At 36.0% G+C, this 24,173-nt stretch overlaps 2 protein-coding genes across 2 annotated transcripts in view; one reads left to right on the top strand and one right to left on the bottom strand.

Moving 5' to 3' along the window:
* Positions 1–24,173, top strand: part of C4BPA (complement component 4 binding protein alpha) — a 155,707-nt gene that overhangs the window by 10,117 nt on the left and 121,417 nt on the right. The window contains exons 4-8 of the mRNA XM_082436825.1: positions 1,146–1,300; positions 2,280–2,465; positions 3,161–3,260; positions 16,170–16,255; positions 16,427–16,621. Of these exons, the coding sequence (XP_082292951.1) occupies positions 1,146–1,300; positions 2,280–2,465; positions 3,161–3,260; positions 16,170–16,255; positions 16,427–16,621 (722 nt within the window). The remainder of the gene's footprint in view (positions 1–1,145; positions 1,301–2,279; positions 2,466–3,160; positions 3,261–16,169; positions 16,256–16,426; positions 16,622–24,173) is intronic.
* Positions 1–24,173, bottom strand: part of FCAMR (Fc alpha and mu receptor) — a 263,932-nt gene that overhangs the window by 162,706 nt on the left and 77,053 nt on the right. The gene's annotated exons all lie outside the window — the stretch shown is intronic.

Here is a 24,173-nt window from a genome sequence, read left to right as displayed (position 1 = left end):
CTATAGGTAAAACGATTTTTTTCAAAACTGCAAATTGCTTGGTTTATTGCCTTGGTTGACAGTTGTCATGAGGAACTCCCAACGTTACACATAATGATCCAACTCTTTTTCTCTATCTTATCATTTTCTGCTTTTTAAAAAAATTTTTTTTGAACTATTATTATTATTATTTTAATTTTTACAAATTTATTTTTGACTGCATTTGGTCTTTGCTGCTGCATGTGGGCTTTCTCTAGTTGTGGCAAATGGGGGCTTCTCTTGTTGTGGAGCATGGGCCCTAGGCACACAGACTTCAGTAGTTGTGGCACACAGGCTCAGTAGTTATGGCTCACAAGTTCTAGAGCACAGGCTCAGTAGTTGTGATGCACGGGCTTAGTTGCTCCATGGCATGTGGGATCTTCCTGGACCAGGGATCAAGTCCGTGTCCCCTGCATTGGCAGGAGGATTCTTAACCACTGTGCCACCAGGGAAGTCCTGTTTTGTTTTGTTTTACATTTGTTTCCTTTTCTCTAACTCCTCTGCTGTTTCCTTGGTCAGATCATCTCTGTGGCTCACCTGGCCAATCACAATTGTCTTCTTAATCAACCTCTCTGTTTCTCCTCTCTGTTCACTTCAATCTATCATGTATGCATCCACTCTAGTGATCTTAAAGCACAATTATGTGTCACTGTAAGGACATATTAAAAACAAATAAACCAAAACCAAAATCTAAACAACAAACAATGGCTCTTTACTCCCCAAAGAATAGTGTCCACAAATTCCTAACCTTGGCCCTTACAACCCATTCAGACACACCTATGAACTGCCCTCCTACTTAACAACCATCTCCAACACCTTACTTTCCAGCCAAATTGTAGTGTTATCTACTGCTCCCCCAATTTGTCCTGCATCCATTTTCTAACATTTACAGCATACCTGACTCAGATTCAGCCACCTCCCATCTCTCCACTTGGAATTAATCTCTCAAGAGCAGAGTGCTTCTGCAGAGGTTAACACCCACTGTTTTGTGTTGTAACATTTGTGCGCCTATCTTTTCTTTCACTCTAGGCTGTAATTTCTTCAAGACATGGATCCCATAGTATTGATCCTAGTGCTTTATGACAAGTAGGAATTCAATGATTGTTTATTAAATTGAGTTCTTTCAGCAGAAAAGTGTCAGCGAAGCACCAGAGAGCTCCAGTTATGATCCTTCATAGAAAGGGGACAATGGCATCTTGGCCTTTCTCTGGGCCCTGGAGAGTCTCTGATCCAATTCTGTTCCAAGTGACCTTGGTTGCTGCTCTGTTGGCTACTGTTCTTGGTGAGTAATAGGGAGACAAGTTCAGATTGTCAACAAACATTCAAGATCATCTACTCATTCACTTTCAAGACTAGCGAAGAGCTGATTAAGCTTTTAGCAGAAATCCAGCTTCAGCAACAAAGGGTTTATTTGATCAGAAGTTTGGAATTTATTTGGAATTCTGAACTTAAGGGGATTTGGAATTATTTAGAATATAGGGGGAATTTGCTTTACCCATAAAAGAGTCCGTTTTATAGACATTTTCCCTTAGAATTTCTTCTCCAGGAATTTCCAAAACTATTTGTCCCCAACCAAGACTTGAAACAAATCTGTATTATCTGTAAGCCTGACTAAACAATCTTCACTGTCTGTGGGTTTATCCAGAATGGACAGGGTAAGTATATTATTCTACTGTGGCTCCTGAAAGGTAAATCAGCCCTATATTTCATTCTTGCAGGCAAAGCATGATGAAGATTTTTATGCTTCAAGGGCTCTATATGTCTCCCTTCAGATCACTCAAAATCCAAAGGGTACAAAAAAGTACAAATGAGAAATGTTATTCTCATTCTTCTCCCAGCCACTTAGTTTCTGTTCCCTGAGTCAACCTATGTTACATAATGTTATTATTAATGAAATAATGTTTCTGTTGAAGGAAATTGTAGGACTTCTGTATTTGCATGGATATATCTGAGTCAGCAGATATGGGGAAACTGATAGGCTGATGAAATCATGTCTGCCATCCTTTTAAGTTAAATAATCTCATTTACGGGAGAGAAAGGGTGAAAAATTTATGGCTTTTATCAGTATCGTTGTCATTAATCAACAAACATGTATTAGTAATTACTCACTGGATTCACTGAACAGTGGGGATAATAGGAGTTACTATTTTTCTTGATTAGAGGAGAAAAGAATTGTTCCTGCTCTAAAATAATGCTACTGAAATTTTAAGATGCTGTGTCCCAAGCTATAACTTTTGGTGTTTTGTCATTTTGGTGTCCAGGCAATTGTGGTCCTCCACCTTATTTACAATTTGCTTCTCCAATAAATGAGTTGAATGAGACAGAGTTCGAAACTGGAACTACTCTGAGATACAGCTGCCGCCCTGGCTACAGTAGGACAAGTTCAAAAAGTCACAGTCTTACCTGTGACTCAACAGGCAATTGGAAATACAGGGACTTCTGTGTCAGTAAGTATGAACATTTATTTTTCTTATTTGTGCTTTTTCCTTCTTTGCAAATTTATGTCAGGAACTAAGCTTTATGAATGCAAATGAGTGTCTTTGGTCACTAAGAAACAATTCGGTTTGTCAGTTACTGATTTCAATGTACACATGTGTGCCACTTTTTGAAAAACATAAACAAACAAATGAATAAAACAAAAAAATTAGGAGCCACCTAGTTGCATTGGAAAATGTCTATCCTTTACAATGTATTCAGTAAGAAATTTTTTTTGGAAGTGAACTACAAATTCAATTTTAGTACATTGAAAACTAGATTCACTCTATAAAATTATAAAAAGTTATGTTGCTAGAAAATGGCAATGCAGTTTTCAAAGAAACCTCACCCCAAATATATGCTGTGTTTGGAAGAAGATGCTGTGATTCACTTAGTTGAGAATAAATTCTGTGATGTTTTTCCAGTAGTAGGGGTATACACACACAATCTATACTTTTTTGTTTCTTTTGTGACCAAGGACATGCATTTTGAGTGGCTTAAGTTCAAAGTACATGCTGGAGATGTAGAATGGAGCTTAGCTCCCTGGTCAGTGTGTTAAATCCTGGGCCATAGACTTCATTACCACAGTGATCCATCAGCTCTGTTTTCTAATGCCATATCCACGAGTACATGGAATCACTAATCATCATTTTAATTTTTCTCTCAGAGAAACGATGCGGAAACCCAGGAGAATTATTTAACGGGCAAGTGACAGCTAAGACAGATTACTCTTTTGGATCACAAATAGAATTCAGCTGTTCAGAAGGGTGAGTGAGAGGCAAGCTAGAGACAATACTTTTCTTTCAAATTAATTTTTAAAAATAGCTAATGTATTCATATATTAACAAAAAAAAGATATAAAAAGGTATACACTGAGAATTCTCACTTCCATTCCATTGCCATTGCACCATTCCTTTCCATCCTTAAACAGGGACCCACCTTTACTGGCTTCTTATGTACCTTTTTAGTGTTTACTTTTACATATACAAGCTAAGAAATTAGTATATATATATATTTTTTTTAGTATATATTTTTATTTTGCACCTTTCCAATAACAAAAGTAGTTTTGAATCTTGCTTTATTTTTTACTTACCAATATAAACAGGAGATATCTCTATGTTTGTGCATAGAGAGGTCTCATTAATTCCCTTTTACAACTGCATAGAATTTTATTGTGTGATGTATCATGGATTACTAATCTCTTTGATGGATCTATGAATATTTCCAATCTTTTGCTGTTCTAAACCATGTTCTAATACATAACCTTGTACATATAAGTTATATCTGTAGGGTAAATTCCCAAGGTGGGATTCCTGGGTCAAAGAATACATATATTTGAAAATTTGAAACTTATTTCCAAACTGCTCTCTGTAGGAGTTATATGGTTTTGCAGAGTATACAAATGTCTGTCTCTCCATAAACTTTCCAACTAAGTGTGCTGTCAAACTTTCAAACCTTGTAAAAATTTTGAAAATTTTCCTATTTTAGAGGTAACAATGAAATCTTACTATAGTTTAAATGTATACTTCTCTTATTCTGAGTAAAATTGAGCATATTTTAATATGTTCAAGAGATGTTTGCACTTATTGTGAATAAATATTTGTGAATTACTTGGCATGTACTTTGCCTATTTTTTCTATTAACCTGATGACCATTTTATTCTTAATTTCTAAGATATATACATACACATATTCACATGAATCTATGTGTGTTAGGGTTTAGACCTTGTTTCTGATATGAGCTGCAACTTTCCCCCCAAGTATATTATTTTTCTTTTGACTTGGCTTTGGTATGTTTTTTCTTGAGGATAAATTTTTTTATGTTGTCAAATTTATCAGTCTTCCTTTTAAAAAGTCTTCTGAATTTTAGGTCTTAATTTAAAAGGCCTTCCCAAATACAAGATTTTGACCTATTTGCTTAGATTTCTTCTACTACTTTTTATGTTTTCATATTTTTTAATATTTAAAGCTTTGATCCATTTGGAGTCATTATAGAGTATACAGTATGAGGTACATGTCCCAGTCTGTATTTTTCCATATGGCTTTCCTGTTATCCATACATTATTTATTAAAAAGTCTATCTTCAATTTACTGATATGAGAGTGCTTTTTGATACTATATGAAATTCTTATATATATCTGAGTTTATTTCTGGACTTTCTATTCAATGTCATTGTTTTGCCTATATATTAATATACACATTTCACAGTCATCTACTTACTGATTTTTTTTCTTAATTTATTTTTTATATTTATTTTTGGCTGCGTTGAGTCTTCATTTCTGTGCGAGGGCTTTCTCTAGTTGCGGCAAGCGGGGGCCACTCTTCATTGTGGTGCGCGGGCCTCTTCACTATCGCGGCCTCTCTTGTTGCGGAGCACAGGCTCCAGATGTGCAGGCTCAGTAGTTGTGGCTCACGGGCCTAGTTGCTCTGCAGCATGTGGGATCTTCCCAGACCAGGCTTGAACCCGTGTCCCCTGCATTAGCAGGCAGATTCTCGACCATTGAACCACCAGAGAAGCCCCTTACTGATGTTTTATAATATGCTTTAATAATAATATGGGTAGCCCTATCTTATTACTTCTCTTTTCTAGGATTTTCCTGACAATATGTATTTGTTTATTTTTCTACGTGAACTTTAAAGTTAGGCATATTTAAAAATCAGTGTTGGACTTGGAGGCTAAACAATATGTTGCTAAATAAACAAGAGATCACTGAAGAAATCAAAGAGGACATCAAAAAATACCTAGAGACAAATGACAATGAAAACACGACGATCCAAAACCTGTGGAATGCAGCAAAAGCAGTTCTAAGAGGGAAGTTTATAGCAATACAAGCCTACATCAAGAAACTAGAAAAATCTCAAATAAACAATCTAACATTACACCTAAAGGAACTAGAAAAGAAGAACAATCAAAACCCAAAGTTAGCAGAAGAAAAGAAATCATAAAGATCAGAGCAGAAATAAATGAAATAGAAACAAAGAAAACAATAGCAAGGATCAATAAAACTAAAAGCTGGTTCTTTGAGAAGATAAACAAAATTGATCAACCGTTAGACAGACTCATCAAGAAAAAGAGGGAGAGGACTCAAAACAATAAAATTAGAAATGAAAAAGGAGAAGTTACAACAGACACCTCAGAAATGCAAAGCATCCTAAGAGATTACTACAAGCAAATCTATGCCAATAAAATGGACAGCCTGGAAGAAATGGACAAATTCTTAGAAAGGTATAACCTTCCAAGACTGAACCAGGAAGAAACAGAAAATATGAACAGACCAATCACAAGCACTGAAATTGAAACTGTGATTAAAAATCTTCCAATGAACAAAAGGCCAGGACCAGATGGTTTTACAGGTGAATTCTATCAAACATTTAGAGACGAGCTAACACCCATCTTTCTCAAACTCTTCCAAAAAACTGCAGAGGAAGGAACACTCCAAAACTCATTCTATGAGGCCACCATCACCCTGATACCAAAACCAGACAAAGATACTACAAAAAAAGAAAATTACAAACCAATGTCACTGATGAATATAGATGCAAAAATCCTCAACAAAATACTAGCAAACAGAATCCAACAGCACATTAAAAGGATCATACAGCATGATCAAGTGGGATTTACCCCAGGGATACAAAGATTCTTCAACATATGCAAGTCAATCAATGTAATACACCATATTAACAAACTGAAGAACAAAAACCATGTGATCATCTCAATAGGTACAGAAAAAGCTTTTGACAAAATTTAACACCCATTTATGATAAAAACTCTCCAGAAAGTGGGCATAGAGGAAATCTACCTCAACATAATAAAGACCATATATGACAAACCCACAGCAAACTTCATTCTCAATGGTGAAAAACTGAAAACATTTCCTCTAAGATCAGAAATAAGACAAGGATGTCCACTCTCGCCACTATTATTCAACATAGTTTTGGAAGTCCTAGCCACGGCAATCAGAGAAGAAAAAGAAATAAAAGGAATACAAATTGGAAAAGAAGAATTAAAACTGCCACTGTTTGCAGATGACATGATACTCTACATAGAGAATCCTAAAGATGCCACCAGAAAACTTCTAGAGCTAATCAATGAATTTGGTAAGGTTGCAAGATACAAAATTAATGCACAGTAATCTCTTGCATTCCTATACACTAATGATGAAAAATCAGAAAGAGAAATTAAGGAAAAAATCCCATTTACCATTGCAACAAAAAGAATAAAATGCCTAGGAATAAACCTACCTAGGGAGACAAAAGACCTGTATGCAGAAATCTATAAGACACTGGTGAAAGAAATTAAAGATGATACCAACAGATGGAGAGATATACCATGTTCTTGGATTGGAAGAATCAATATTGTGAAAATGACTGTACTATCCAAAGCAATCTACAGACTCAATGCAATCCTTATCAACTTACCAATGGCATTTTTTACGGAACTAGAACAAAAAATCTTAAAATTTGTATGGAGACACAAAAGACCCCGAATAGCCAAAGCAGTCTTGAGGGAAAAAAATGGAGCTAGAGGAATCAGACTCCCTGACTTCAGACTATACTACAAAGCTACAGTAATCAAGACAATATGGTACTGGCACAAAAACAGAAATATTGATCAATGGAACAGGATAGAAAGCCCAGCGATAAACCCACGCACCTATGGTCAATTAGTCTATGACAAAGGAGGCAAGGCTATACAATGGAGAAAAGACAGTCTCTTCAATAAGTGGTGCTGGGAAAACTGGACAGTTACATGTAAAAGAATGAAATTAGAACACTCCCTAACACCATACACAAAAATAAACTCAGAGACCAAATGTAAGACCAGCCACTATAAAACTCTTACAGGAAAACAGAGGCAGAACATTCTATGACAAAAATCACAGCAAGATCCTTTTTGACCCACCTCCTAGAGAAATGGAAATAAAAACAAAAATAAACAAATGGGACCTAATGAACTTTAAAAGCTTTTGCACAACAAAGGAAACCATAAACAAGACGAAAAGACAACCCTCAGAATGGGAGAAAATATTTGCAAATGAATCATCGGACAAAGGATTAATCTCCAAAATATATAAACTGCTCATGCAGCTCAATATTAAAGAAACAAAGAACCCAATCCAAAAACGGGCAGAAGACCTAAATAGACATTTCTCTAAAGAAGACATACACATGGCCAAGAAGAACATGAAAAGCTGCTCAACATCACTAATAATTAGAGAAATGCAGATCAAAATTACAATGAGGTATCACCTCACACCAGTTAGAATGGGCATCATCAGAAAATCTACAAACAACAAATGCTGGAGAGGGGGCGTAAAAAAGGGACCCCTCTTGCATAGTTGGTGGGAATGTAAATGGATACAGCCACTATGGAGAACATTATGGAGCTTCCATAAAAAACTAAAAATAGAATTACCATACGACCCAGCAATCCCACTACTGGGCATATAGCCAGAGAATACCATAATTCTAAAAGACCCATGCACCCTAATGTTCATTGCAGCACTATTTACAATAGCCAGGTCATGGAAGCAACCTAAATGTCCATCAACAGACGAATGGATAAAGAAGAGTGGTACATATATACAATGGAATATTACTCAGCCATAAAAAGGAACGAAAGTGGGTCATTTGTAGAGGCGTGGATGGACCTAGAGACTGTCATACAGAGTGAAATAAGTCAGAAAGAGAAAAACTAATATCGTATATTAATGCATATATGTGGAACCTAGAAAAATGGTATAGATGAACTGGTTTGCAGGGCAGAAATAGAGACACAGATGTAGAGAACAAACGTACGGACACCAAGGGGGGAAACTGGTGGGGGGTGGTGGTAGTGTGATGAATTGGGAGATTAGGATTGACATATATACACTAATATGTATAAAATGGATAACTAATAAGAACCTTCTGTATAAAAAAATAAATTAAATTAAATTTAAAATAAAGAAAAAAAATCAGTGTTGGATTAGCTTTTAAGTTAATTTTAGGAGAATAGATTTTTTTTTTTTTTTTAATGTTGAGTCTCCCTAGACAAGAATATGTTACTGTAGGGAAGGGAAAACTTTCCCTTTAACCTCTTAGGGTCTCTGGCTAGGCTTGAGAATTAAGTTGACATAAATTAATAGGAGAAAAGTATATCAATCTTACTTTTATATGTACATGGGAGCCTTCACAGGAAAATGAAGGACCTCAAAGTGGTTAGGCCTAAGTACTTATATATTAGATTGATGAAAGAATAATAATTGTGGAAAAGTACCAAAATATATAGGGAGGCTAATGGGAGATAAGCATTATTTTTAACAAGGCCTTCAGTACAGATTTCTCTGTGAAATCAATACTCCATCTCTGGTGATAAAAATGTTCTTTCCTCCTGGTATAGAAAAGGCATCTTTCACATGGGAGTTTGATCTGCTTTCAGGAAGAAAAGGGGAGGTCAGAAACCCCTTCTTGCATCTGCTGATTTTCAGGTGTCTTTAGCTGAAAATAATCCTGATGCCAAAATAGTGGCCTATTTTGGGGTGGCATGTTCTGCCCCATTCATTTTAGTGTTTTTCTCGTTTCTTCAGGAATGTTTCAACATTTTCTTAACATAGATTTTGCATTTCTTGAAGTGTTTAAACCTAGGCATTTTATTTTTGCTATTTTAAATTGGGTCTTTTCTTCCATTAAATATTCTAACATTATATATATATATATACTATTGATTTCTGCATGTTAACTTGATATCTAAGCTAACTTTCTGAATTCTTTTATTATTTATAATAGTCTTTCAGTTGAATTCTCTTGGGATTACCCAGTTTGCAGTCATATCCTCTGCAAATAGTGATTATTTTACATCTTACTTTCCATTTTTTGTTTCTTTTATTTTAATTTCTTTTTCTTGTCTATTTATATCAGTTAGTTATATTAGGATTCATTCAGAGAAATATAAATATAAATATAAATAATATTATATCTATGTTTCATATATATACATATATATGTGTATGTGTATATATATATATATATATATATATATACACATACACATATATAAAAAAACCATCCAGTTAGGGTTAGGGTTAGGGTTACAGTTAGGGTTAGGGTTATATATATATATAAATATAAAATAAGGGATTTACTACAGGAATCTGACTTGATACAGTACTGGCAGCTGGTGAAACAGTGTACAGGAGGCTGTTTCTTCTCTGTTTGCTAACGTGGCCTGAGGTCAGCAGGGCAGGCAGTCAAAAAGGGAAGGTGGATGTGAAGTGGGAGATGCAAAACCAAAATGGGACCCGCATGGCTGAGTGGAGTATAGACTGGAAGTCACAGTATGGATTAGAGTATACCCATGAGTATAGACTGGGGTTCACATTGTTCTTTCACTGACCCTTAGCCTTCAGCTTCAAAGATGGGAATGTCTTGTAGAAGTTGTTGCCCTTCCCCACAGTGCTAATGTACTTAGATCAGAAGTTGGAGTACATGAAGGAGGACATCCTCCAGGAGCTGGGTTTGCTGTAGTCCTGGCTGTGCCCATTGCCAACAAGGTGATAGCACGGAGAAGCAACAATATGTGTGAACTGCAGTCACGTCTTGTGCTCTGCTCTGACCTTTCAAGCATATACAGAACTTGGCTATTAATTCACTTCCATCATCTCTTATGGACAACACTAACTTGGCACTATGCATGGAAGAAAATTCTGGAAAAAGTAATTTCTGCTTAGTTAAGTTGACATAATTTGAATCTACCAGGGTCCATCCCTTGTCAAATTTGGTATTTATACACACTTGTTTTAACCATACTTAGCTTAACTTCCATATAAAGGCAATAGCAAAATTATGCTTCCAACTTACATAATGCAACTATTCCTCATAAAACTGAAAACATGCTAACTCTCTCCCCCAAAGACAATCCTCTTTAAGCAAAGTCATACCTCCCCTTTGATATCCTGTAATTTAAATACCGAGATATAAGCTAAACTACTATCAACACATCTTGTTTAGCTGGTAGAGGGGTGAAAAAAGTAAAGAGAAAAAAATTTAATTTAGACCAAATCTATTCATATGAAAATAAGAAAGAAATGTTTATAACTATTATGGTCCTTATTTCTGCAACTGGTCATGTGGTTGTAGTTAGTATTTATAACTACCTGCTTCTTTTACTCATTCCATATCCACTATACCCTCAGCAACCACTTCATCTGATCCTGGCTCCTTGCCTAATGGGCTCACCTGAACTTATATTCTTGAAGGGTCTGGGCCATTAGCAGTCCTGCCTGTATTGGGTTGTTATAGTTTTCATTGACTTTAATGAGAGGGCATGAAAATAGTACAAAAAGGTGCCCAGGAAATCTCCCTGCATTCCAGATGTATACATCATCACCATTGTTGCTTTTAAGCAACCCAATTTCCCATGGCTAATCAGGATTAATCACCTCAGTCAGGAAAGTAACACCCTTCTTTGTCTGTTTGTTCATTTGCTTGAGGACCCAGACTTGATGAGACCCAACTTCAAGTTTAATTTGCCAGGTAATTTGCCAGATAAAATAGAGGATTCCTGGTTTAATTCTAGTGCAAGTATGTCCCATGCAATACTTGGGGCATGCTTATACTAAAAAATGTTTATTGTTTACCTGAAATTCATGTTTAACTAGGTATCCTGGTTATTTATTTGCTAAATTGAGCAACCTTAGTTTAATGGAACTTTTGCTGTGTTAAATGGTAGAAGCATTCCTCCATTGGTTGCCAAGACGTCCGGACTAACAGAGAATATTACTTGTATTATTTCTACTTTTTAGAATTTGTTAAGGTTTCTATGTTTTAGAATATTATGTACTTCATAATATATAATCAATTTTAATTGATATTCCATAGGCACTTGAAATGAAGTTACATTGTTTACTATTAGTATACAGACTTTGATATATACATACCAGGTATACTTTATTTATTAGCACTTCTGAATCTTTATGTTTTCCTTTATGTATCTCAAGCTTAAAGATAAGAATTAAAGTAAATTAATTTCATAATTATTTAATATCACAAAAATTCTTGATAAATAATAGCATACTTTTCTTATGTCCCATGTATTTCTTTTGTTAAAATTGCTGCTACATTTTTTGGTACATAAATATTTATAGCTCTTCACTACAAATCAAAATCTTTAACACCATAATATGCCCATTTTGTGTAATTTAAGGATCTTGATTCTGATGTCCAGTTTATAGGATATTAAAACCAGTATCCCTTATTTTCTTTTTGTTTGCATTTGCTTTATATAACTTTGCCCTTCCTTTTGTTTTTAACCTATCTGAGGTACTTTTAGATTTGTCTCCTGTATACAACATAGAGTCGAATTTTGTTGCAACTAAAAGGTCTTTTTCTTTCAAAAGGAGACTTAAGTCCAATTACATTTATTGATATTAGTGATACCTATAGGTTTAATTTTCTCATATTATTTCATATTTTGTACTATATGTATATATGTGCAGTTTTATATATATATATATTTAGGAGAATTCAAAATTTGATTCTAGTGGTTACCTTTATATAATTATATATACCTTTAAACACCTTCTTTATTTCTATCTTTATTTTTAAACTTGTTCCCTGTTATGAGTAACAGTAAACTTATCTTGTACTCTCTCCTTCCCTCCCCACCCCTCTGTCTTTTCTACCAGTAAATTTATGTCACTTGTATTATCTTAGTGTTTACTTTGTATTCAACAGTAATGATAAGTACTTACATATGTCTATAGCTTGATTTTACTTCCAGCACTTACAGATGAGGCAATCAATGAGTTTGTTTTTTTTCCACTCTCTCACTCATCTCCTATTTTTCTTTTTTTTTTTTTTTACAATTATCCATTTTATTTATAGGCATTTACTTATTAAGGAAAGATAGTAAAGAGCAGTAGACCAACTGTGAAATGACTTAGAAAGTTCTATGAGAGCAGAAACCATATGGACTATTTCCATTTCATCCTACCACCACTATACGCCCCCCCCCAACTCAGGACCTGTGACTTAAAGATTTTTTTTTTTTTGCACACAGAGGTTATTCTAAACATAGTGATTGCAGACTGCAACAACAGGCTGTAACTCTAGACTCTTACTCCATGAATACATCATGGCTTTTTGTTCTCAAGATGTATTACCAAGATGAAATGGCCTAAATTGCTTATATATTACAATTAAACTCAACAATCACTTTGCATTGAGAAAGCCAAGTAATTTTATATTAAATAGTAAATAGGCTTAAAATGACCTTTGGGATTGGAAGGACTCAAAGTGATAAAATTGAAAGTTACAGCCTATCTTAGTTTCCCATAATCTCTTAGGATTATTCAAAAGCAATGCTTAAGCATACATAGTAAGGGAAATAAACAATTATAGAGAAAGAAGAGAAAAAATGAGTGTGGTTAAAATTATCCTACATTAAAAGAATTTTAATATCCTGCATTTCATGCATCTGTAATGAAACCACAATTTTGTAGGTGCTTCATTCTTTTAAGATGAAAAGGTTTTTAATATATATTTGGACAAGGAATGATATCTATATCCATGTATCTATATATCTATATCTATGTATAGATATATATGCTGGTTTTTTAATGAGTAAAGATAAGCTATATTGACATAGTGAAGAATGTGCCAGTTTTGGCAATACAGAAGGACTGAATAGAAAAAACATTTAAATTTAAATCAGTAAACTACACCTCTGCTTCTAACACAAACTATGTAATCCTAAACAGAGCAAACAAATTCTTTGTAGGTCCTTTTCTTCTCTTGTGTTTCCCGCTTAGAGAAGTTCCTTTAGCATTTGTTGTAGAGCTGGTTTGGTGGTGCTGAATTCTCTTAGTTTTTGCTTGTCTGTAAAGCTTTTGATTTCTCCATCGAATCTGAATGAAATCCTTGCCTAGTAGAGTAATCTTGGTTGTAGGTTCTTCCCTTTCATCACTTTAAGTATATCATGCCACTCCCTTCTGGCTTGTAGAGTTTCTGCTGAGAAATCAGCTGTTAACCTTATGGGAGTTCCCTTGTATGTTATTTGCCATTTTTCCCTTGCTGCTTTCAATAATTTTTCTTTGTCTTTAATTTTTGCCAATTTGATTACTATGTGTCTCAGCATGTTTCTCCTTGGGTTTCTCCTGTAGGGGACTTGCTGCACTTCCTGGACTTGGGTGGCTATTTCCTTTCCCATGTTAGGGAAGTTTTCAACTATAATCTCTTCAAATATTTTCTCAGGTCCTTTCTCTCTCTCTTCTCCTTCTGGGGCCCCTATAATGTGAATGTTGTTGTGTTTAATGTTGTCCCCGAGGTCTCTTAGGCTACCTTCATTTCTTTTCATTCTTTTTTCTTTATTCTGTTCCGCAGCAGTGGATTCCACCATTCTGTCTTCCAGGTCACATATCTGTTCTTCTGCCTCAGTTATTCTGCTATTGAATCATCCTAGTGTAGTTTTCATTTCAGTTATTGTATTGTTCATCCTGTTTGTTTGTTCTTTAATTCTTCTAGGTCTTTGTTAAACATTTCTTGCATCTTCTTGATCTTTGCCTCCATTGTTTTTCTGAGGTCCTGGATCATCTTCACTATCATTATTCTGAATTCTTTTTCTGGAAGGTTGCCTATCTCCACTTCATTTAGTTGTTTTTCTGGGGTTTTATCTTGTTCCTTCATCTGGTACATAGCCCTCTGCCTTTTCATCTTGTCTATCTTTCTGTGAATGTTTTTTGTTCCACAGGCTGCAGGATTGTAGCTCTTCTTGCTTCTGCTCTCTGTCCTCTGGCGGATCTCCTATTTTTGTTAGTTATATCATCTCAGCTTGTCAGAGCGTATAACACTTATATTTCATTCAGTCACTCTTAACCACACCTTTTTGTCTTAGATCTGCATGCTCAGTACTCACTATCAGTTGTTTTTTTGTTTTTGTTTTTGCTAGTTTCTCCTGTAATCTCTTGGTTGGCTATAGTTTGTCCTCTGGTGATTTCCGAGGAAAAGTCTCCAAGTGAAAATTACTGTTGAATTATTGCAGTTTTAAATACTGTCTGAGGCTTTGCTACTTAAAAGATAATGTGGCTGGATATAAAGTCCTTGGCTCATACTTTCTTTTCTTGAATATCTTATAGATATTGCTGTGTCTGTTTTTCTGGAGGATGTTGCTTTAGAGAACTCTGGGTTTCTTACTCTTATATGTGACTTAGTCTTTGCTTGGCTGTCCAAAGATATTCTTTATCTTTGAAATCTAGTAATCCTACTCTTAGTTGTTTTTTTTTTAAATATTTATTTATTTATTTATTTTTGGCTGTGTTGGGTCTTCGTTTCTGTGCGAGGGCTTTCTCTAGTTGCGGCAAGCGGGAGCCACTCTTCATTGCGGTGCACAGGCCTCTCTTATTGTGGAGCACAGGCTCCAGATGCACAGGCTCAGTAGTTGTGGCTCATGGGCCTAGTTGCTCCGCAGCATGTGGGATCTTCCCAGACTAGGGCTCGAACCCGTGTCCCCTGCATTGGCAGGTAGATTCTCAACCACTGTGCCACCAGGGAAGTCCCTCTTAGTTGTTTTGATATGGACAATTTGGTTCAATTTTTCATGCTATATGAGGTACAATTTAAAAATGTAGATTAAAATATTATTTTATTTCTGTAATATTTACCAGAAATATATCTAAAGATAGCTATTTTGTTCTGTTTTATGTTCCTTCTTCAGGTTGTCCAATTAAGTATATGTTGATTCTCCTATGCTTGTCATCTATATCTAACATTTTTTCTCCATTTTTTTGATATTATTGTTTCATTTTGTTTGATTTTTTCATGTTTATCCTGTTTCCCTTACTGTGTATGGCTCCCAAGAGGGAAAGTGAGAAGATTCAGAACTAACATGCTGTTGGAACACCAAAGTGTTCCTATTGGAATAACCAAAAACAACACTTTTCACTTGGTTTCCTGGCTAGGTTAGAAAAATTACATTTTTAAGAAATTTCAAGGTAAAGAAATGCTTAATTCTTATTGTAGTTTATCTTATTAAAATTATTATTAAATTATCATTAAAAAGTTATTAAATAAATTTCAGGACCTCTTAGATTGCTGAAGGTAACATTTATATTAGTGTTCAGTCACATCATAGGTTTATTCCTTGATAATAGTACAATTTGAAATTGTACTAATGATTTTTTTTTTTTTCTGTTACCGTAATTCATATGGGGTAGTAAAACAAACTGAAGAAAGCTTAGGACTTGTCAAGAGCCATAGAAATGGGGGGGGGGTCATGAAGAGGGAGTTAATGGTGTATGAGAGAGGGCAAGCATCTGGACATCAGGAGGTGGCAAAGCAGAGGGCAAGAGAGTTTGGGGCCAGTAATCTGGCTGGTACACTCATCCAAAGAAAACTGCAGAACACACTCAAATGAGTCTTTTACTCTACATTGTCCTGCTTGAGCTCTGAATGAACTCCATGCCTGACATCTAGTCAATGTCCAGTAATAGATTACAGAATAAAAGAACAAGTGAACACACACATCTCATTGCAGTGATAAAATTTTACAAAATGAAGTTCTCAATAGGAAATGTTACCTGAAAAAATATTATTTCTTCATTTTTAATATTGAGTAATAAATCCATTTGTTCAGACTCCTTTATTCAACTTAATTTATAGTAGGAAGAATTCCATTAAAATCTTTGATCCTATCTTACTCAGGTATATCTTAATTGGCTCAGCAACTAGTTTTTGTGAGGTCCAAGATAAAGGAGTTGGCTGGAGTGATCCTCTCCCCATTTGTGAAAGTAAGTAAAGACTTTTTTTGACTTGCCTCTAAACCTAAACCATGTTAGGTAATAAAACTCCTGTGCATCTTTGCTGCTTCTTATACCCTTCATTAGAATTTGCATCATGAATGTTAGATTTGTAAGGATGCTCTCCCTAATTATTTCTTCCTCTTCACTCACTCATCTCAGTTGCCAAGTGTGAGCCTCCTCCAGCCATCAGCAATGGGAAGCACAATGGTGGAGATGAAGACTTCTACACATACAGCTCTTCTGTCACCTACAGCTGTGACCCTGACTTCTCAATGTTAGGCACAGCCTCTATTTCTTGCAGGCTGGAAAATAAGACAATAGGTGTCTGGAATCCAAGCCCTCCTACTTGTAAAAGTAAGTCATAATGATGAATTTTGGTTTGAATTTTTTGTTTAAAAGAAAAAGGAAGGTAAATGTATTGGGGGAAGTGAAATGATTCAAAGACAAACTAATTATTGCAATGATGCAGTCAATTTTTTGGTAAACTGATGCTTATGCATGCAGTACCAGTATATGGTAATAAATAGCACTGATATCTCATTGGCTTTGTAAAGTAAAAGCTTTTTTTTAAAATTAAAGTATCAATATAATTGACTCACAATATTTTATTAGTTTCAGGTATACTACATGGTGATTTGATATTTTTATACAGTACAAAATGATCACCACAAATCTGGTTACCATCTGTCACCATACACTATTACAATATTATTGACTATATTCTTTATGCTGTATGTTACATCTTGAGATGTATTTATTTTATAGCTGAAAGTTTATACCTCTTAATTCCCTTCATCTATTTTGCTCTGCACCCCCTTCCCTCCTGCCACTTCCCTTCCTTGTGGTGACCACCAATTTGTTCTCTGTATCTATGAGTCTGTTTCTGTTTTATGTTTTTTGTTTTGTTTTAGATTCCACACATAATTGAAATCATATATTTGTCTTTCTCTGCCTGACATTTCACTTAGTGTAATACACTCTAAGTCCATCCATGTTATCGCAAATGGCAAAATTTTATTCTTTTTTTATGGCATATATATATATATATATATATATATATATATATATATATATATGGCACATCTTCTTCATCCATACATCTACTGATGGACACTATGGTTGCTTCCATATCTTGACTATTGTAAATAATGCTTCAATGAACATTGGGGTCACATATATCTTTTCAAATTAGTGTTTTTGTTTTCTTCAGATAAATAGTAAGGAATGGAATTCCTGGATCATATGGTAGTCCTATTTTCAATTTTTTGAGTACGCTCCATACTGTTTTCCATAGTGACTGTACCAATTTACATTCCCATCAATGGTGCACAAGTGTTCTTTCTTTATCCGCATCCTTGCCAACAGTTTTTATTTCTTGTCTTTTTGATAATAGCCATTCTGACACATGTGAGGTGGTATCTCATTGTGGTTTTGATTTGCATTTCCCTGGTGATTAGTGATGTTGAACATCTTTTAATGTGCCTGTTGGCTATCTGTGTATCTTCTTTGGAAAAAATGTCTATTCAGGTCCTCCATCCATTTTTTAATCAGATTTTTTATATTGATTTGTATGAGTTCTTTATGGATTTTAGATATTAACCCCTTATTAGATATATCATTTTCAAATATCTTCTCCCATTCAGTAGGTTGCTTTTTTGTTTTTTTTGTTTTTTTGTTTTTTTGTTTTTTTGTTTTTTTTTTAAACATCTTTATTGAAGTATAATTGCTTCACAATGGTGTGTTAGTTTCTGCTTTATAACAGAGTGAATCAGCTACACATATACACACATTCCCATATCTCCTCCCTCCCGCATCTCCCTCCCTCCCACCCTCCCCATCCCACCCCCCCAGGCTGTCACAAAGCACCGAGCTGATCTCCCTGTGCTATGTGGCTGCTTCCCACTAGCTATCTATTTTACATTTGGTAGTGTATATATGTCCATGACACTCTCTCACCCTGTCACATCTCACCCCTCCCCCTCCCCATATCCTCAAGTCCATTCTTTAGTAGGTCTGTGTCTTTATTCCCATCTTGCCACTAGGTTCTTCATGACCTTTTTTTTTTTTCCTTAGATTCCATATATATGTGTTAGCATACTGTGTTTGTTTTTCTCTTTCTGACTTACTTCACTCTGTATGACAGACTCTAACTCCATCCATCTCATTACAAATACCTCCATTTCATTTCTTTTTATGGCTGAGTAATATTCCACTATATATATGTGCCACATCTTCTTTATCCATTCATCCGATGATGGACACTTAGGTTGCTTCCATGTCCTGGCTATTGTAAATAGAGCTGAAATGAACATTTTGGTACATGACTCTTTTTGAATTATGGTTTTCTCAGGGTATATGCCCAGTAGTGGGATTGCTGGGTCGTATGGTAGTTCTATTTTTAGTTTTTAAGGAACCTCCATACTGTTCTCCATAGTGGCTGTATCAATTTACATTCCCACCAACAGTGCAAGAGTGTTCCCTTTCCTCCACACCCTCTCCAGCATTTATTGTTTCTAGATTTTTTGATGATGGCCATTCTGACCGGTGTGAGATGATATCTCATTGTAGTTTTGATTTGCATTTCTCTAATGATTAATGATGTTGAGCATTCTTTCATGTGTCTGTTGGCCATCTGTATATCTTCTTCGGAGAAATGTCTATTTAGGTCTTCTGCCCATTTTTGGATTGGGTTGTTTGTTTTTTTGTTATTGAGCTGCATGAGCTGCTTGTAAATCTTGGAGATTAATCCTTTGTCAGTTGCTTCATTTGCAAATATTTTCTCCCATTCTGAGGGTTGTCTTTTGGTCTTGTTTATGGTTTCCTTTGCTGTGCAAAAGCTTTTAAGTTTCATTAGGTCCCATTTGTTTATTTGTGTTTTTATTTCCATTTCTCTGGGAGCTGGGTCAAAAAGGATCTTGCTGTGATGTATGTCATAGAGTGTTCTGCCTATGTTTTCCTCTAAGAGTTTGATAGTGTCTGGCTTTACACTTAGGTCTTTAATCCATTTTGAGTTTATTTTTGTGTATGGTGTCAGGGAGTGTTCTAACTTCATACTTTTACATGTACCTGTCCAATTTTCCCAGCACCACTTATTGAAGAGGCTGTCTTTTCTCCACTGTATATGCTTGCCTCCTTTATCAAAGATAAGGTGACCATATGTGCGTGGGTTTATCTCTGTGCTTTCTATCCTGTTCCATTGATCTATATTTCTGTTTTTGTGCCAGTACCAAACTGTCTTGATTACTGTAGCTTTGTAATATAGTCTGAAGTCAGGGAGCCTGATTCCTCCAGCTCCATTTTTCGTTCTCAAGATTGCTTTGGCTATTCGGGGTCTTTTGTGTCTCCATACAAATTGTGAAATTTTTTGTTCTAGTTCTGTGAAAAATGCCAGTGGTAGTTTGATAGGGATTGCATTGAATCTGTAGATTGCTTTGGGTAGTAGAGTCATTTTCACAATGTTGATTCTTCCAATCCAAGAACATGGTATATCTCTCCATCTATTTGTATCATCTGTAATTTCTTTCATCAGTGTCCTATAATTTTCTGCATACAGGTCTTTTGTTTCCTTAGGTAGGTTTATTCCTAGATATTTTATTCTTTTTGTTGCAATGGTAAATGGGAGTGTTTTCTTAATTTCACTTTCAGATTTTTCATCATTAGTATATAGGAATGCAACAGATTTCTGTGCATTAATTTTGTATCCTGCTACTTTACCAAATTCATTGATTAGCTCTAGTAGTTTTCTGGTAGCAGTTTTAGGATGCTCTATGTATAGTATCATGTCATCTGCAAACAGTGACAGCTTTACTTCTTCTTTTCCGATTTGGATTCCTTTTATTTCTTTTTCTTCTCTGATTGCTGTGGCTAACACTTCCAAAACTATGTTGAATAATAGTGGTGAGAGTGGGCAGCCTTGTCTTGTTCCTGATCTTAGTGGAAATGGTTTCAGTTTTTCACCATTGAGGACAATGTTGGCTGTGGGTTTGTCATATATGGCCTTTATTATGTTGAGGAAAGTTCCCTCTATGCCTACTTTCTGCAGGGCTTTTATCATAAATGGGTGTTGAATTTTGTCGAAAGCTTTCTCTGCATCTATTGAGATGATCATATGGTTTTTCTCCTTCAATTTGTTAATATGATGTATCACGTTGATTGATTTGCGTATATTGAAGAATCCTTGCATTCCTGGGATAAACCCCACTTGATCATGGTGTATGATCCTTTTAATGTGCTGTTGGATTCTGTTTGCTAGTATTTTGTTGAGGATTTTTGCATCTATGTTCATCAGTGATATTGGCCTGTAGTTTTCTTTTTTTGTGACATCTTTGTCTGGTTTTGGTATCAGGGTGATGGTGGCCTCATAGAATGAGTTGGGGAGTGTTCCTCCCTCTGCAATATTTTGGAAGAGTTTGAGAAGGATAGGTGTTAGCTCTTCTCTAAATGTTTGATAGAATTCGCCTGTGAAGCCATCTGGTCCTGGGCTTTTGTTAGTTGGAAGATTTTTAATCACAGTTTCAATTTCAGTGCTTGTGATTGGTCTGTTCATATTTTCTATTTCTTCCTGGTTCAGTCTCGGTAGGTTGTGCATTTCTAAGAATCTGTCCATTTCTTCCAGGTTGTCCATTTTATTGGCATAGAGTTGCTTGTAGTAATCTCTCATGATCGTTTGTATTTCTGCAGTGTCAGTGGTTACTTCTCCTTTTTCATTTCTAATTCTATTCATTTGAGTCTTCTCCCTTTTTCTCTTGATGAGTCTGGCTAATGGTTTATCAATTTTGTTTATCTTCTCGAAGAACCAGCTTTTAGTTTCATTGATTTTTGCTATTGTTTCCTTCATTCCTTTTTCATTTATTTCTGATCTGATCTTTATGATTTCTTTCCTTCTGCTAGCTTTGGGTTTTTTTTGCTCTTCTTTCTCTAATTGCTTTAGGTGCAAGGTTAGGTTGTTTATTCGAGATGTTTCCTGTTTCTTGAGGTAGGCTTGTATTGCTATAAACTTCCCTCTTAGCACTGCTTTTGCTGCATCCCATAGGTTTTGGGTCGTCGTGTCTCCATTGTCATTTGTTTCTAGGTATTTTTTGATTTCCCCTTTGATTTCTTCAGTGATCACTTCGTTATTAAGTAGTGTATTGTGTAGCCTCCATGTGTTTGTATTTTTTACAGATCTTTTCCTGTAATTGATATCTAGTCTCATAGCGTTGTGGTCGGAAAAGATACTTGATACGATTTCAATTTTCTTAAATTTACCAATGCTTGATTTGTGACCCAAGATATGATCTATCCTGGAGAATGTTCCATGAGCACTTGAGAAAAATGTGTATTCTGTTGTTTTTGGGTGGAATGTCCTATAAATATCAATTAAGTCCATCTTGTTTAATGTATCATTTAAAGCTTGTGTTTATTTATTTTCATTTTGGATGATCTGTCCATTGGTGAAAGTGGGGTGTTAAAATCCCCTACTATGATTGTGTTACTGTCGATTTCCCCTTTTATGGCTGTTAGTATTTGCCTTATGTATTGAGGTGCTCCTATGTTGGGTGAATAAATATTTACAATTGTTATATCTTCCTCTTGGATCGATCCCTTGATCATTATATAGTGTCCTTCTTTGTCTCTTGTAATAGTCTTTATTTTAAAGTCTATCTTGTCTGATATGAGAATTGCTACTCCAGCTTTCTTTTGATTTCCATTTGCATGGAATATCTTTTTCCATCCCCTCACTTTCAGTCTGTAAGTGTCTCTAGGTCTGAAGTGGGTCTCTTGTAGACAGCATATATATGGGTCTTGTTTTTGTATCCATTCAGCCAGCCTGTGTCTTTTGGTGGGAGCATTTAATCCACTTACATTTAAGGTAATTATCGATATGTATGTTCCTATTCCCATTTTCTTAAATATTTTGGGTTTGTTATTGTAGGTGTTTTCCTTCTCTTGTGTTTCTTGTCTAGAGAAGTTCCTTTAGCATTTGTTGTAAAGCTGGTTTGGTGGTGCTGAACTCTTTCAGCTTTTCTTGTCTGTAAAGGTTTTAATTTCTCCATCAAATCTGAATGAGATCCTTGCTGGGTAGAGTAACCTTGGTTGTAGGTTTTTCTCCTTCATGACTTTAAGTATATCCTGCCACTCCCTTCTGGCTTGCAGAGTTTCTGCTGAAAGATCAGCTGTTAACCTTATGGGGATTCCCTTGTGTGTTATTTGTTGTTTTTCCCTTGCTGCTTTTAATATGTTTTCTTTATATTTAATTTTAGATAGTTTGATTAATATGTGTCTTGGCGTGTTTCTCCTTGGATTTATCCTGTATGGGACTCTCTGTGCTTCCAGGACTTGATTAACTATTTCCTTTCCCATATTAGGGAAGTTTTCAACTATAATCTCTTCAAATATTTTCTCAGTCCCTTTCTTTTTCTCTTCTTCTTCTGGGACCCCTATAATTCGAATGTTGGTGCGTTTAATGTTGTCCCAGAGGTCTCTGAGACTGTCCTCAGTTCTTTTCATTCTTTTTTCTTTATTCTGTTCCGCAGCAGTGAATTCCACCATTCTGTCTTCCAGGTCACTTATGCGTTCTTCTGCCTCAGTTATTCTGCTATTGATCCCATCTAGAGTATTTTTAATTTCATTTATTGTGTTTTTCATCATTGCTTGGTTCCTCTTTAGTTCTTCTACATCCTTGTTAAATGTTTCTTGCATTTTGTCTATTCTATTTCCAAGATTTTGGATCATCTTTACTATCATTATTCTGAATTCTTTTTCAGGTAGACTGCCTATTTCCTCTTCATTTGTTAGGTCTGGTGTGTTTTGACCCTGCTCCTTCACCTGCTGTGTGGTTTTTTGTCTTCTCATTTTGCTTATGTTACTGTATTTGGGGTCTCCTTTTCACAGGCTGCAGGTTCGTAGTTCCCGTTGTTTTTGGTATCTGTCCCCAGTGGCTAAGGTTGGTTCAGTGGGTTGTGTAGGGTTCCTGGTGGAGGGGACTAGTGCCTGTGTTCTGGTGGATGAGGTTGGATCTTGTCTTTCTGGTGGGCACGTCCACGTCTGGTGGTGTGTTTTGGGGTGTCTGTGGCCTTATTATGTTTTTAGGCAGCCTCTCTGCTAATGCATGGGGCTGTGTTCCTGTCTTGCTAGTTGTTTGGCATAGGGTGTCCAGCTCTGTAGCTTGCTGGTCATTGAGTGATGCTGGGTCTTGATGTTGAGATGGAGATCTCTGAGAGATTTTCGCCGTTTGGTATTACGTGGAGCTGGGAAGTCTCTTGTGGACCAGTGTCCTGAAGTTGGCTCTCCCACCTCAGAGGCACAGCCCTGATGCCTGGCTGGAGCACCAAGAGCCTTTCTTCCACACGGCTGCTGGTCTTGGAGAGTCTTCTGGAGAGGTGGGTGCGGCTCACCCTGGGAACATAGACACTAGCAGCAGCCATAATTGGAAGCTCCCAGAGATTTTAAAGACAGGAAACTTGTCCTCAGGGCACCCACTTTACAGCCAAGCTCCCAGTTCTTCCTCCCTGTCAGAGGCTTAGCCAGCCGCTCCTGCAGTTTTGTAGTGCTTTTCACGTACTTGCAGCCACTCTGCAGCAAGATGTCAGCCGCTTAGATGCTAGCCTCATGTTTGTCAATTCTTTATGGAAAGGCAGACCTGGAGGCTGGGGCAGCTGGGGCTCCTCGGGCATCTCGATCACTATGTGGTTTCTCCCACATGGCAGCTTCAGTGTAGACTGACTTCTGACATGTCAACCCAAGGCTCCCAAGCTGAGAAAAGCTGTGTGACTGATGATGTTCTGGCGGAGCCTCCCCCAACTGTCAGCGTGCACAAGCGAAGGAACCGCTTTTTTGTTTTGCTGTTGGTTTCCTTTGCTGTGTGAAAGCTTTTTGGTTTGATGCAGTCCCTGTTTTTTTTTTTTTTTTTTTTTTTGCTTTGGTT

This window comes from Balaenoptera physalus (assembly GCF_965194825.1).
Source record: "Balaenoptera physalus genome assembly, chromosome: 1".
NCBI lineage: Eukaryota > Metazoa > Chordata > Mammalia > Artiodactyla > Balaenopteridae > Balaenoptera > Balaenoptera physalus.
The sequence above is the reverse complement of the archived record's forward strand: the minus strand, read 5'-3'. Positions and strand labels throughout refer to the sequence as shown.